We start from the raw sequence: 16468 nt of genomic DNA on the forward strand, positions 1-16468 counted from the left end.
TGAGGGTCTGGGGATGTAGTTCAGTCAGTAGAGTTCCTGCCCAGCATGCCTGAAACCACTGCATGCAGTGGGTGTGGTGGGCGCACTCCTCTAACCTCGACCTTGTGCAAGTGAGGGCAGGAGGGTCGAAGCTCCAGGCCATCCTTAGCTCTGCAGCGAGTTTGAGGCTAGCCTTGGCTAGAGATCCTTTCTGGGATCAACAAAACAAACCATAAAGCAACGTGAAGCAGAACTGAGATGGTTCTAATGATTTTATTGCTCAGTGGCAAAATAAATCAAAGCAACGAAGAATCCCAAAGTCACATCATTTAGACATGTCAGTGACTGCCAGGAAGCAGGTCTGAATGCTGGGACAGGGTCTGGGAGGAAGGCATCGCAGTGTGGTATGTTCTTGTAAACATTGGTAGAGGTGGAGAGCAATATCCCCAGGTGGTGTGAGCAAAGCCCCAAGCTTCCTCTGCACAAAGACAAAGAAGCATTTCCTGTCCTTTTCACTTCACACCTGTGGGAGCGGAAACCATTGCCCTGGAGAAGAATGGAGTCTAAGTTGGCCACATTTATACTAAGATGTTTTCCTCAGTGGTGTTCCCCTCTCCCCTGGATCCCTGCACGGTGGACTCGTCCACCACAGTGCAGTCCTACAGGTTGCACAAACGGAGAAGGGCTGCTCCTGATAAAGAGGATATGAAATGAAAACGGAGACTCTTTCCTACTTCCCACTCCCAGCCCCACCTGCTCTGGGGGAAAAAAACCACCCAACTAAAATGGCTGTACGATCCCAATGTATAAGGACTCCTTCCTTGTCCCCACACCCACTACTTGCTGCTACTTGATTCTGTGCCTTGGACCTTGCCCTGTCACTTTCGAGTCGCTGAAGTAGCAAGGCTGCCCTCCTTCGAAATCTGTAGGTAAGTCAGATCTTTGCATTCGGTACCTTGCTGGTTTGGCCCTGCCTAGGATGTGCTTGAAGAATGGGAGAGAAAGAAAGGATAGTCCTGCCAGCCAAGACACAAACTGAGCAGGAGCTGGAGTGAGCCCTGGGGTGTTGGGAGCGGGGAGGTTGGATTTCTTGATTCTTTGCAAGAGTCGTGATGAGGTTGATTGGCCAGCACGGGGACCAGTAATCCAGAACCAGAGTAACGCTTGGCTACTCTGCTCCAAACTTCTCATCAGGAGCACACCATGACCTGGAGCAGACTCCAGCCTTGCACAGGTGAGCAGGAAGGGAGCTGAGTCCTGGGGCAGCCTTAGCTACAGCCCACCTACTCCCGCTAGCAGCCCTCAGCTCTGGGATGCTGCTCTCAGGCAGCCTTGGTGTGCTGTGCAGTTGGCCTGCTTCCAGATTGCTAGCACACTCTCAAATCTTCAAGTCTCCCTGTTTTCTGGGCACCCATCAGTGCAGCTGCTCCTCTGGGTGGACACAGAGAGATCAGCAGCGCTGGCCTCCTGCACTGGGAGGGTCTGCTACAGTCACACGTCTACCAGTACATCCAATGGGACGAGGCCTCTCTTCTTCCCACTGAGGACTCTGATGAAGCCGTCCCGTTCTTCCTCAGAGGTCACACAGATCTGAGGGCCAGGGGAGAGAAAGGAAAGGATTCAGTTCAGCAGGAACTAGTGGGGAACTGCAGCAGAAGTTACTGCCGACTGAGCATGCAGGAGCACATAGCTGGGAGAGGGGAGAGAAGGCTCAGGGAGTGGGAAGTCAGGGGTGGGGGTCGGGGAGGCAGCAATGTGAGGAAACGCTCCATAAAACATGACATGCAAACCTGGGTTTGGAAACAGGCCCAGATGCAGAATATTTTCTGGGTTCCAGCTTTATGAGTGAGGATAAAGAGAATGGCATTAAATGCCGTGACTCCTTGCAGAGTCTCTGTAAGGACAGAACGACAAACTCCTATCGCAGAACTGGCACAGGGCATGCCGGTCCCCAGTACATTATGCCGAGGACCCAAAATAACAGCTGCCACTCACTGGCTCCTGTCCAGTGCTCGGAATCTTATGTGTGCTCCCTACCACACCAGAAAGCCGAGCGACAATTTCCTTACTAGCTCCAGGCAAGTTAGCAAGAGCATCTCTCGCATTCTAGAGCAGGCGCCTGTATGAGACCTCAAAGGAGGTGGTGAAAATCCACGTGGGTGCCCTTGCCAGTCACTGGTCCCAGGCTAGCCAAGGGCAGAGAAGGGCATGAGGCCTGAGAAGGTTCCTGGGGGTGTGAGTGAATCAGAAGGCTTAGGCACGATGCTCTGCACATGGCTACAGGGCTGGCAGAAGCTGAGGGATTTTTAAGATGACAACGGAAGTGATCAGCTTGACTGAAAATGGTATTTCCTTATTTCTCTTCAATCCTTCCTACTTCCCCTTTCTTCCCTTCCCTTCTGTTCTCCCCCCTCCCCCACCTCCTTTCTCTTTCCAACTGGAAACTTCTCAAGGGATGCATACATTTCCTTCCTGACAGGACCAACACAGTTACTATCGGGCAGACCTGGCCTGGGCACACAGTGCCAGCCTTTGTGGGGGAGACTGCATGGCATTCTGAGGAGGGACACCTTGACCCTAAGTAATGATGTGGGCAGCCGTCCAGCTCAGCTATGACTTGACCCTCAGCTTGACACTTCTTGAATACGGGGCGAGGCTATTTTAGGACTCAATTTCTTCACAACTCTCTTTTCCAGAGCACAGGCTCTTTGCTGGGTTGGAGGTTCCTGCTTTGGAGTTAAGGTCAACTCTATCGCTTACTCTTATGTCATAGTAATCCTCATGGCCGTCATCATCATCATTAAAAATGTTTATTATTTTATTATTATTATTATTTACTTTCATTTTACGTGCATTTTCTGCCTGCATAGATATGTGTCCACCACTTGCGTTTGTGAGGCCCACAGAGGTCAGAAGAAGGTGTCAGATCCCCTGGAACTAGAGTTCAAGACCATCAGGATTGGTCACGTGGGTATTAGGAATCAAATCCAGGTCCTCTGGAAGAGCAAGTGCTCTTAACCACCGAGGCATCTCCCCCACCTCGTATTAGTTTCTTTCAACTGTACGTATGTATGCCTGTGTCTCTGTGCACATGAGTGCGGGTGCCCGTGGATGCCATCGGCATCAGATCCTCCACATGTGGAGTTGTAGGAAATTGCACGATGCCTGGTGTGGATTCCAGCTGGAACTGAACTAAGTCTTGTGTGAGATCAGACTGTGTTCCTAACCACTGAGCACCTCTCCAGCCCTTCTCACCATCACTTTCAGGCCATGCACCTGCGCTTCTCCCTTGGGTTTCGGTCCCAGTGGAGCTGGGCTGGACTTAAGACTACTTTACTCAGGGTTTCAGGGTGGATTCTGTACTGATCATGGCTTCCTCGAATGCAACACAGGTCCATGAAAGAAGGGGCACTGCCAAGGGACTTTGGGGAAAGTTCCTCTTGCTCTACAAAGAGGTGCACTCTGAAGAACATTGCTTTCCATTGTCGGAAAGGCATTCGTTAGGTGGCCTGTAGTGGGAGGCAGCCAACATTCCGAAGACCTTAGAAGAGAAAGGCGAAGGGATTTATATCCCTGCCCGTGGGGTCAAACCACCCACAGCAGACCCTCATTCTGCACTAGAAGAAAACCTTGGAGGTTGAGTCAGATCAGTTTCCTAACTTGTGGTGTGCATTTTGTTAGCTATTGCTGATGGCCAGCATAGTGCCATTCAGTGACAATGATCCAATGCACTGTGGTTCTTGGGGCTGATGGCATGGGAGCTTGACAGACTTTCTTGTTTGTTTCAAGAGCTCTAGGGTCAAGGTTAAAGAGGCCAAAGGACTCTGTCTTCTTTCTTTTCTATTTCTCCAGGAGTGAATTCAATTCAAGGCACTTCGGGCATTGAAGTTGTTGCTCCTGGTGGTTGTGGAGCTGAGGTTTCCACTTCCTTACTGTTTGCCACTCTGCTGTACATAGAATAGTTAAGGATTGTATTTTGATGAAACTAAATAGAAGTAGATAGACTAAATAAAATACGATATTAAACTCTGAATTCAAAGGAAAGCTTTGGCATGAAATACGTCTGCGTTTTCTAATGCTAATAACTTGATGGTTGAATTGCTGTGGTTGCTCTGGTTGCTATTTTCTTCCACCTTTAAAATACTATTTTTCTAAATATCACTATAATAAACAATTTTCTGTTTTTATGATCTAAATATAATTTCTGGTTTAATTTTTTTTTTTGCAAGAGCCCAAAGAATCCGCAGAACTATTTCTATAGCTGTGACAGACCCATGGATGACAGTATAAGAGTGTTTTAAAGGAATTTAAAGCTGGTTAAGTAGGGTCCCTTTTTAAGTTTAAAAAAATGAAGAAAAACTCATCCCGTCAAGTCAGACGCCTATGTGTTCATAATAGATAATGTAATTAATTCCATCTGGAAACAAGAGCTCTGTGGATAAACACTGTAATAATTATGAAAGATTAGCCTTCGAGACAGAAATGTGATTTAATAAAAAAAAGCACAGCATTCGTTTTCAGAATCAATTTCCTCTGACTTCTCTGTTAATGGTCACTCGTCTCTTTATGCTTTTAGAGTTACACATATCACCCTTGCTGTTTTCTGGTGCCCATGGGGTTCCTCACACTGCAGATGAAATCTTCATTGAGACCTACTCTGAGTTATGGTGGTGGGAGATGACTTTTGTTAAGCGTCCATGCTGCTCAGGCATCCTGCTGTCCCACACGGGTGGCCACGCTGGACTCTCAGGTCTGCATCAGGGAGATTCTAGCGTACTGACTCTTTTAGGTGACATGTAGAGGTGACTATCAAAACCACACATGACACGGATCCATTTCTCCATCACTTTGGCATCGGTGACCTTTCTACTCTGTTACATTTCCTTAAGAGGTTTTGAAAGTTTCCACATAAATTAATAATGTAGAAGCTTAAGGTAGAGATCAAATTTTGAATTTTGTTTTTAATAATAACATTTTCTTTTGGTGGGGGAGTTGAGGTCTCACTATGTTGCTTTGATTGGCCTCAAACTCACTCTGTAGACCAGGCTGGTCTTGAACCTATAGAGACTGGCCTGTTTTTGCTTCCTGAATGCTGGGATTAATGATGCCAATCTTCTACAATAGCATTCTTAAATTAAGGCTGTTGTTTGATCTCATGTAGCCCAGGCTAGCTTAGAACTCCCGATCCTCCTGCCTTTACTTTCCAAGCACTGAGGTGACAGAGCACCACCTCAGTGCAGCTCAGAGGTTCTCCAGTAGCTGGAAAACCAAACCTGACATCAGCCTTCTCACTCTTCCCTCATCCAAGTCTGTGTCTTCACCGCAACAGGTCAAGGTGGGAGAAGTATGTGTGGGCTGTGCGTGCTAGGGGTATGTGGCTATGACATGGTGACACACTGTCCAAAGCTTGGAAGAGAGCAAAGCACTCAACAGGGAACCTGTGTGAGTCAGAATGAGTTCAGGAAGAGGTGCGGCCTTGGGTGTGGAGGCCCATGCTTATCTTCCTGCCTGGCGCTTACATGGGCCCCTTGAGCAGGGCACATGTAGCCTCTGTGGGACTCCATTTTGTAAAAGAGAAATGCCGTGTGATTAATCCACACAATCCATGGGGTATGGGCAAAGAAAGCATAAGTGTCTAAACGTTATCCATACTCCATGTCAAGCATCTTCTCCACTTGACTCACCAAGATGAGGCTTCTTTCTGAACCCCCAATGTGGTGATTTGGCCAGACTTGTTAGCTACTGTTCCCTGGGGGTCCTGTCTCCACTTGGCTTCTGGGACGGTGCTAAGGATCTGAACTCCTGTCCTCAGGAATTCACAGTGAGTTCTTTACCCACTGAGCCATCCTCTCCAGACTATTTCTAGCCCATTTTCACTCCCACCGTAAAAGGCCCCACATGTCTTTCTGTCTTGCTTCTTCAAGGGTGGAAAGTTTGACACAGCTCACAATCCAGGGACTCGCCACGGCTCAGCCTTCTTCCAGGCCTCTTCCCTTAGTAGGCCACTGGCCTTGTCTCCTAGGCCAGTTTTGCTATGTTTCTTCCTGGCCTTTTGTTTTGCCATGGGCCCCCTGGTGCTACTGTCCCCTGAGCTTCTGGGTAGCATATAGTGGTGGTGGTGGTGTGGTGGCTGTGCTGAGGGCAAGGTGAGGTGGCCTGTGATGGTGTGATCGTCTAGGTGCCTGGTTCACACCCCATTTCCATCACTGTAGTCACAGGGCTGAACGTGACTAAGGACACTCTGTCTGCATTTCTGCTCTCTCGTCTTAAAAGACTTTTCTTTAAGAAACATCCTTACCCAGGCACAGCAGTGGCCAAGATCTGGGCCTGATTTCTGTGTCCTGTCTACAGCATTATCACCTCACTCTCCAAGCTCCTTCCCTCAAGAGAGCCTTACTGTTGACCGACCCACTGTCATCGTGGACTGTTCCTACTCTCACTATTTTGAGATTACTGTGGCAGTTGCCACTCCTCACCCAGCTTTCCCCCGTGCATAGACTATTTTCATGAGTCCATGGCAAAAAATGGAATTATAGCATGCACGGGGCTCAGTAATTTTTGTGGCTCTTTATACACAAGTCTGAAGCAACTATGGAAATCCAGCAGCTAATGCATACTAGCATATATAGAAAACCGACTTCACTGACTCCGTCTGCTGCTGTTGTTAAGATATATTGGGAAAGCAATGCTCATGTTTATCCTTAATAATTTTGGCATGTTATCCTTAATAATTTTTATTTGCTTGACTTTAAAAGTAATAGGCATTAATTTTTTTATAAAAGACATTTCTTTACATTGTAAGTTTTCTTTAGGCCTCTCTCTCTCTCTCCCTCTCTCTCTCTTTCTCTGTCTCTCTCTCTCTCTTTCTCTCTGTTTGTCTGTCTGTCTGTCTGTCTGTCTGTCTGTCTGTCTGTCTCTCTCTCTCAATATTCTATTGGCTAGCTAAAAGAATGAATGAATTATTGGAAAATAAGTTCTAGGCCCTGTGTTCCACCACTTAGTTCTATCCTAAGCCTTTGCTATTTTGAGACAGGTTCTTGGTTGGTAAATAGTTTAGCCTGGCTTTGAACTCATTACACACAGACTTTGAACCTGAAATTTTCTTGCCTGTGTTTCCTGAATGCTGGGATTACACAGGGTGAACTAGATGTCCAGAGTGAGGAGACATTCGTCAAGTTGAAAAAAAATCATTTGGAGCCATATGTAGAAAAGAAAATTGTTGATCAAACTGAGTTAAACATCATCTTAGAATGATAAATCAGTTATAATTATAAGTAATGACTGATTGTGTGTGTTCATGTGTGTGTGTGTGTGTGTGTGTGTTCAGAACTATCTTTGAAGGTAATTCCCAAAATGGGGGAGGATGGCTAGAGAGGTGACTCAGTGGGTAACACCACTGGCTGCTCTTCCAGAGGACTCTGCTTCAATTCTCAGCACCCACATGTTGACTTACAACTGTTTATAACTCCACATCACAGGGAATTCAGTGCCTCACCAGGCCTCCACAGTACCAGGCATGTTGGTAGTGCACACACATCTATGCCGGCACAATCTCCAGACACATATAAATGCCATCTAGAGTACATTTGGAGCAACCGTGTTGGACAGACAAGTTTTAAATTATGAATCCATATTTCGTTCTTTAATTTCTTGCAGACTGAACCTTCTCATAGCCACATAATCAACTAAAGATATTCATCGCCTCGAGAAACTCTAGAATTACTATATTTTTACAAGAATGCAGAAAGAAGCGAACTGCTGACTTCTCAAACTGAAAACTGGCAATCAACTGTGAGGGTTCTTTGTGAAAGAAAGAACATGTCTAACTTCCGGTCCCCATAGCCTCTTCTAACACATCCAGAGCAGTCTTGGCGGTGAGAGTCCTGCAGCAAAGATGGCGCATGCGCCATGAGAAGAACTAAGTCAGATGGGAGGATACCTTCTCTGTGCTGGAGGAGGTACACAGAGAGGAGCAGGGCAGAGCTGAGGTGTGACTGTCCTGTTCGTTTCTATCTATATTCCACGGGTGAGGTAAGGAGTCCAGAAGGAAGTGGCTTAAGGACATTATAGATACAGAGGGCTCAGGAAAATCGGCAGAGCAAAAGGTATCAGTAATGTGTAGATTAGGTACAGGGAAGTGTCCATTGGAGCCAACACACCAAACCCTGGAGCACAGCACCACACAATGCCACTTTTCCCTTTAGGTGATGACATATTGCTGGTGGCTATCCCAGAGCTAACCTTGAGTAGCTGCTAACTTCAGTGACTAACGGTCCTCAGACACAAGTGCTCTCTCAGGACACTGTGGCATTATCTATGCTTCTTTTCTGACAGATACATTGAGTGAGTGTAGTGGTTTGAATGAGGAAGGACCCCTAAAGGCTCATGTATTTCAATACCTGGTCCCCAGTTGGTGGCATTTGTTTTGGGAGATTATGGAACCTTAGGAAGTGGAGACTTGCTGGAGGAAGTGAGTCACTAGGGGCGGGCTTTGAGGTTTTATAGCTCACTTCCTGTTCTCTCTCGCTCTACTTCCTGTGTTGGAATGAAATGTGATTGGACAGCTTCCTCTTCGTGTTGCGAGGTTTTCATTGCCTTTTGCCATGCCGATGCCTTCTCAGTCACTCTGGACTTTCATGTTCTGAAACTCTCAGCTAAGTAAATACTCTCCCCACTAACTTACTTTTAGTTATGGTGTTCTATCACAACATTAAAAGCTAATTAAAGCAGAGGTTTCCTGGCACTTCGGTTTTGCATATTGGATTCTAACTATCCTTGTACCATGGGTTTCCGATCATCTTTTCTCAAGTGGTATACTTGGTCCCTTCTTGTGTCCATGTGTGTGTGTGTGTGTGTGTGTGTGTGTGTGTGTGTGTGTAGGGGCTTGTGAACTTTACTTACCTGATTCTCTTTCAGTGTTATCTGCCCCTGGTCCTTGCAGCCAATGAAGGTCCGGACACACCTATAAATCTTCTCATGCTCTTCTACTCTCTGAACAAAGTTGGCTGGAAAGAAACCAACCCTGTCCTGAATCTTTCCCTGAAATGGAAGAGGAGGCGTTCAGCGGCAAATGCAACATTTATCGTAACTGTCATCACCAAGGGATTCTTTTTTTCTTTTTAGAGCCTGAAACACTTACTTTCCACCAGTCTTCATTGGAGTCTTCTAGGAGAGTGATCATGTCTCCTGGCCTAAAAATGAAGGATGCATGAGTTCGGGGGGAGGAAGTCAAATGAGGAAGAGAAAATACTCTTTAGCCTGAGGTACTTTTTTATTCATGCAATAATCCTTCTATTTATTAATCCTAAAATAAATAGGAGTAAAGGAAGCATGACTTCACTGGCCCTTCCCTTCCAAGGAAATGGAAAGCGAATATTCACATTGCAAAAATGGCCAGGTTTAGAATTCAATAAGTATCAGGGTATATACTGGGGAGGTATAGCTTCCTCCCAAGTTCTGTATTTTGCTTTTATTTTGTTGTTCAGTACTTATATCTAAAACCAGTCACACCCTTTATTATTATCTTTATTTCTGATGGTTAATTCATCATCACCTTGATTGGATCAAAAAGCACACAGGCAAGACTGGGGAGATGACTCAGTGGTTAAGAGCCCTTGGCTGCTCTACCAGAGGACACAGGTTCAACTCCCAGCACCCACATGGCAGCTCACAACTGTCTATAGCTTCAGGTCCAGGGGATCTAACACCCTCACATGGACTCACACACTGACAAAATGCCAATGCAGGTGAAATTAAAAAAAAAAAAAGAAAAGAAACACAGGGTATTGGTGAGGCAAGGTTTGTATGTTGACCAGGCTGGTCTCAAACTCTATAAATAGGTAAGGACAGGAGAAGGTTACCTTTTCATGTTTAGCTCTTTATGGGCCAATGCAACTCCTACAGCTACTCCAGACTCAAGGGACAGAAGGCCCCACATCTGTGAAGGGCACTGCAATATCTCAGGCTGAGGAGGGCACACACAGGGAGGGAGGAACTCAGAGCAGTCACTCTAACTGCACACCCAGAGTCAGAGATTTTGCCCAGCGTTTGGACTGACTCCTATACCAGGGGTTTATTATCTTTTTATGAGTACAAATTTAAAAAAAAATTAAGACCTATTATCACATTGTTGCCCAGGCTGGCCTGGGTCTTACTTTGTAGCCGGGGCTTGTCTTGAACTAGCTGCAGTCCCCTGGCTTTAGCCTCCCGATGCCAGGATGCCCAGGCTGTTCTACAATGGCCTGTCATATTTGGGCTGTTGGCGATCTTTTCACCCTGCCTGGGTTTGCTGCTCCCTACTGGGAGTCTCCTAAGATTCCTGCTCCTTCCCGTTCGTCTCCCAACATCCTTGTGAAGTCTAGCTGTTCTGTTATTAGACAAATTCACATCATTTGAATTCCTGTGGTATTAGCCTTACAAAGTTGGCATCAGCCATGCCCTGACTCACTACTTATGGCTACAGTCTCCACTGTTTTATTTTGTACAGTATCGGAAGCACTCTTTTTTTAAAAAAAAAAACAAACCCATTTTTGACATTCTCGGGCACTGGATAGAGCATAGTAGATTCCTGTGCTCACTTTGCTCTCTTGCTTCAATCTCTTCTGCTGTCAGTGCCAAATCTCAGTTATTCCAACCAGGGCTTCCCATGTAGGCTTGATGGTTGTTGAAATCTAAGCACCATGCCATACTCCCTGATGTTCCACGGAAAACTACAGAGACAGTGATCCGTAGAATGTGTCAGATTTACTAAAGGGCAGCTCAGAGGGAGGCAGGGAAGACTCCAGCCACAGACCACTGCCTTTGGAAGGTTCAGGCATGTGGAGGGCGCTTCTAGAACTCCAAGAGGTTATGCTGAAGCAATAGGCATTAAGTTTGTATGCCGATTGGGCTCTTTTTCTCCAGAGCATTCCTTCCTGTCCCTGATCCTCTTCTTCCTCATTCCCCTCCCCCCTTTTCCTTATCCTCTTTTTATTTTTTGTGTCTGATGTGTTAATGTATGATGTGTGGGTACCACATTGAGTATATGGAAATCAGAGGGGAGTCTTGGGTATTGGTCCTCCCTTCCACCTTATCGGAAGCAGGCTGTTTTGTTGTTTACTGGCATACTGCATATCCAAGGCTCGATGGCCTTCAGGAGTCCCCATGGATATCCTCTTAATTCCACCTCCCATCTTGCCCTAAGAGTACTGGGTTACAGACATGCTCTGCCACGTCTGGGTTTTACATGGGTCCCAGCGGATTTGAACTCAGGTCCTCACCCTTCACTCTCAGCACCTTAGACCCTGAGCCCTTTTCTTCTTCTGAAGCCCGTTGACCTATGGCCTCTGGCTCTGTTGGAACAGCTGTGTTTTTTCCTTTCACAAAACATTAATTTTCTATAATTCATGTGAATACTTCAGGATTTAGAATCTCAAGTGAAAGGGATGGGTCATTAAAAGATTAAGAATGTAGGGCAAAAGTCACAGTTTCTACCCACTCTGCTACAGCAGCCCCGCAGCAGTAAATACGGCTGACATTTTGCCATTTCGACAGTTGAGGCTGCCTGCTGATGCCACTGGAAGAGAGATGGCTGAAGAAAATCGCTTTTTCCCAGGTGAGGGATTTAATTAAGCATCAAGGATGAAAGTCATTGTAGAGAAATCTGCTAAGCTCCAGCAGATTTTATTTAACCCCGTAACCTAAGAAACCGCACATAGTATCAAATGCAAAGGCTTTGCTGATGGTTTGATAGGAGATGTGGCAGGAGAATGGAGGCGCCTCACCTAGGGAAAATGGAGGAGGATGCTGGCCTCAAACTGTGGAATCAGAGACCAGCTAGAGACCCACTCTTTATAGTGCTCAGGAGTGGGCAGTCCCAGAGCACCTACTTTGTGCTAAGCAAACTTCCTACTACAATAGGGCACACACTGAAATATCAGCACTAATTTACCATAAAGTATCAGGTACACCCCTGACAGTGTGGTAGAGTCTGGCTTTTCCAGCAAAAGATCTTGACCAGAGCCAGAAAAGTGCTGGATAGGTGACAAGAGATACAGCAATCCATTTATTCTTTGCTTTTTTTTTTTTTTTTAAATTCCATTCCTCACTCAACAAATACCCACAGAGGGTAGATTCTGAAGGAGCTATTTTACCAGACACCAGGTGCACACTGCAAAATAAAACCCTCGCTTAGGACTTCTATTCTAATGCAAAACATGAGTTATAAATAAGAAAGACAAAGAGCAAACCATTTAACAACAATATAAACGACCACACATTGCCTTAAAAAGCGATGACGGGAACACAGGGTGTAGAGGAGTGGATTCCTACAGAGGTTAGTCAAACTGCCCATCTTTCTGGCAGACACAGCTAAGGATAAGTGTCTCTTGCATTCAAAGCCAAGACAGCAACGTCCCACATGTGACCCCAAAGCTGGTGGGATCACTCTGCTCTCCTGTCTGACAGACACCACCGTACAATAAGAGCATTCTTTTCCATGGAACCTGAACTCCATCTTTTTCCCCACACTGGGCGTGCCATGTTAGGGGTCCAGCTGTGACAGGGGACGGATAGGGGCACCTTTAGAATTCAGACTGTCAGAGCACCCCTACACATAGGTTAAGGGACTTTGCATATTTACAGTTTAAGCAGCCCAGCCCACACCCCAGTCCTTTGCCTTTCTGAGTTAAGCTTTAATCTAGAGGCTAAAAGGCCACCCAGAAGGAAGTGAGACTCAGTCACCTTGGTGGTTGAGTAACTCCCACTGTATGGAGAGAGGAGGAGATGACAAGATCTTTGTCACAGTGTCACAGACAAGGCCGAGCACCTGGCTGGAGGGCAAGACTAAGCCTCCGACTGAGGACAGCAGCCTCTGCGCCCACTCCCTTGTGTCTGGCTGAGATGAAGTGGAAGAGTATCCAGGATCTGCATCCAGTGTTTCCTCAGGCTACCTGTGCTCTGGGTAAAGCACCATCTAAAGGTTTAACCTCTGACTCTGGGTTTTCATGACAGGCGGCCTAAGCTGCCTCCACCTATTGTTTTGTGTTGTTGTTGTTTTGTGTTTGTTTGTTTGTTTGTTTTTAATTAAAAAAAATTGTGTTGGCCCAGATTTGGGGCTCCAGCTACTTTGCTTAGTTCTCTGTATTAATCACTAGATTAACTCCACACGCCAGTTACTTCCTTTCCTAGGACTCCATGGTTCCGGGTTACTGTGCTATGACTCCGATATCTCACCCCAGGGCCAGGTACCAGACAATGATGGGTCATACCTAAGCTCTGAAGCCTGACCAATTACAAGGAGCCCCAGGAAACCCTGTGCCTTGGGCACCTGAGCTTGCTGTTGTCCTGAGAACAAACCCTGCCACCCTTCCTCACAGCCCTTTGTTCTCAATTGTCCATTGTCTCGGTGAACCTTCTCACCTTGGATGAGATTCTCAGTGTGCTTCTTCTCAGTGTTATGCTATCCAAGAACCAAAACACCGAGTCAACCAACTCTACTCAGAGAGCTTTGCCTATCTGCCTGAGGAGAATACAAGTCTAATGCTTGTTTACCTGAAGACGACCCCCCGACTGGCAAAAGTGTGCTGTTCACAGAGCTAGGAATGGTACTACCTAAGTGGGGCTGGCTATGTGGAATCTTCTGGAAACTGCTCTTGAAGCAGGCTTCCTGTTTCATGGATAAGAGCTCCTATGTGGAGGCTGGCTAAGGCCCCCCAATCTCTTCCGTGTCCTGGGTGGATAAAGGGTTCTGAGGAGTGAGGATGCCCTCATTCCCTAATGAAGACACTTGTTCTGAGGACAGCCCTTCCACTGTGGGGAGAGCAGGAGGAAGTCAGAAAAATGATCTTCAGAAAAATGGTCTCCATCTCTGTCAGAATAGCCAAAGAAGATTCTAGGATGCTGAGCTCATATTTTCTGAGTGCCTATGCTATTCAGGCCTTGACTATGAACCAGAAGCACAGAGACAGCAAGATGTCTCCACGCCTCAGTTTCTTTAACTCCAATGAGGATCACACAGCAGCTTCTGATGGCACATTGTTTTCTACAGGTGGGGTAAGGAGGGATCAAGGCTTACAGAAGCCTCCTCGGACTTTAGAATCCCACATGAAAGGCTGGGCCATTCAAGGCCTAGGGGGAGGGGCATTGGCTTTTATGGTTTTTGTTTTTAAACACTAAGTTGGTGTTGATGTTTATGTAAAACATTTAGGCAAGTTCACAATAAGTGGCAGCCACCATTGTTAGTAAGCCATTATTACCACCCTCAGGGCGTTGGTCATCTAAAAAGCAGAAGTCTAGGGATGGGGAGTGGATAGTGAGCTTCCTCCATGAATGAGGAACAAGTACCACGTGAAGCAGACCAAGTGTGGAGTTAGATCCAGGCAGAAATCACAGCATGTCCGCACGTCCGGCTCTGGTCCTGAGCTGTCACAGTCTTATTCTTTATGTTCATATGTTATGCATACTAGTGAGTAGATTATGAAATAGTTGCTTTGAAAACTTGTTCTGTGGATTGAGTTAAAACACGTGGAAGTCTTCGGTTCTATGAAATTGCTAATTTGCTCCCAAGCCCGTCATTTTCCAGTTAGAGACAAGGTCTAGTGGGTGAGGTCTGCTCTGTCTCTGTCTCCCTCCATCCCCAGCCCATAAAGATGTGGCCTTTCTATGTTTCCTAGCTGGCCTTGACCTTGCAATCTCTTGCCTCAGCCTCCAGTGGACCTGGGATTCTGGAGGAATGGCACTGCATACTGCTACACTGCCCACATTAGTTTTGGTCTGGACAATTGGTAATGAGATGTTCACTTCCTTTGGTAGCCTCAGACCCTAGTCTTTGGGATAATTCAGAACCCAAGAGGACTTCTGCCTTTGTTTGTGTAGACCCGGTTTCTTTTCTCTTTATCCTTCTGACCACAAAGTAACATCAAAGCTTGGCTTTGCAGTTGACTCTGTGCCTTATTACAGTGGTATTTTTGTAGGGCTGAATACAGCAGTTATCCTGTAGGAGGAACAATGCCCACTTCATGAAATGGGCAGGCCAGCTACGTCTGCGTACATGTCGGCAGAGACAGAGACACTGGACTACTTACATCAGGGTTTGGCTCCGTGGCTAGCTTCAGGGTATCAAGCTGCCTCTAACACTATTCATGGCTTATCAAAATGCATGAGAGCTCCCCATACCACTCTGCAGGCATTTTGGACAGTTTAGTATTCCATACCCTAGCCTGTTCATTAGATGAAGAGACATCTACATTGAGTCTATCAACACCACCACTCAACCAAAACAGATGTCCTTGAAAGGGCCAGCCAATGGGAGAAGCAAAGGGAACTAGCCAAATTACTCCGTTCATCTGAGATTTACCGTTGAGTTTTCCCATCAGGCTGATTTCTCAGTTTGCATTAATCTGGCCCAGAATTGTTTACAGCCCTGGCACATCAGGAACTCCTTGACTCTGCGGTTTGATTTCCAGCCTTAAGGCTGTTTGTGTTTTCTCCCAGGTCTATATTCTAGCAGGAACGTTCATTTAAAGGGCCATTTGGAAGGAATTTGGGAGATGTTCCTGAACTGTCATGGATCACGCTCTCTAGAACCTAATTGAGAGAGGCGTTTGAGTGCGAGGGAGGCGGCTAAACACATTAGTGACATTCGGGAAGGTCTGGGTTTCTTGACATAGTGCAGCATCACAAAATAATATGCACCAGAGACTTTCCTCAAATAGCCTTAATTGGATTTTGATGTCCTGGCGACTGTGAAGATTATTTTTAAATCAAATTGGTGCATTAGAATTACATTTAGTTTTAATTAAGTTGATGCATTTGCCAAGCAGTAATGTACTTAGAGAATGGAAATGAGACACCAGGGGGGTCTTCTTCTGTCTCATTTGTCTCGAGCATTCCTCCTTTCCTAGTTTACAGAGGGTTGTACACAACAGGCAAGGTGAACTTCAGAGTGGGTCAAAGGTGAATGCAGCTCTCCACAAGTCAAAACGGAATCAGGAAACTGGTGTTTCTCTCTCCTGTCTGTGTCTGTGTCTGTGTCTGTGTCTGTGTCTGTGTCTGTGTCTGTGTCTGTGTCTGTGTCTGTGTCTGTGTCTGTGTCTGTGTCTGTGTCTGTGTCGTCTGTGTCTGTGTCTGTGTCTGTGCCTCTGCCTCTGCTTCTCTCTCTCTCTCTCTCTCTCTCTCTCTCTCTCTCTCTCTCTCTCTGTATGTGTGTAGGTCAGAGGACTATATGGAATGTTGTTGTTGCCCAGGAGCTGTCTCCCTCTGGTTTTTGAAGCAGAGTCTCTCTCATTGGCATGGAGATTACTGAGTCAGCCATTTCTACCTCCTCCATGCTGGGATTACACGTGCATGCTACATGCCCTGTTTTTGTTTGTACATAGATTTTGGGCACTGACCTCATGTCATCATGCTTATGAGTCAAGCATGTTATAGCCTGGATTGTCTCCGTCGCCCTGTATTCTGGTTTTGAGTCTGTCACTGGCTAATTTGAGTCATAATTGCTCTCAAATCTAGA

At 46.2% G+C, this 16468-nt stretch overlaps 1 protein-coding gene across 3 annotated transcripts in view; it reads right to left on the reverse strand.

Annotated features, from left to right (window-relative positions):
• Positions 1 to 233: 233 nt before the first annotated feature.
• Stac (SH3 and cysteine rich domain) overlaps positions 234 to 16468 on the reverse strand; it is a 122230-nt gene continuing 105995 nt past the window's right edge. For all 3 annotated transcript variants that reach the window (XM_017596138.3, XM_017596139.3, NM_001108784.1), the window contains 3 exons: positions 9119 to 9170; positions 8881 to 9018; positions 234 to 1569 (listed from right to left, as the gene is read on the reverse strand). In XM_017596138.3, coding sequence (XP_017451627.1) covers positions 1471 to 1569; positions 8881 to 9018; positions 9119 to 9170 — 289 coding nt within the window. In that variant the 3' untranslated portion in view covers positions 234 to 1470. The remainder of the gene's footprint in view (positions 1570 to 8880; positions 9019 to 9118; positions 9171 to 16468) is intronic.

Source organism: Rattus norvegicus, chromosome 8 (assembly GCF_036323735.1).
Source record: "Rattus norvegicus strain BN/NHsdMcwi chromosome 8, GRCr8, whole genome shotgun sequence".
In the NCBI taxonomy this organism is placed as follows: Eukaryota; Metazoa; Chordata; class Mammalia; order Rodentia; family Muridae; genus Rattus; species Rattus norvegicus.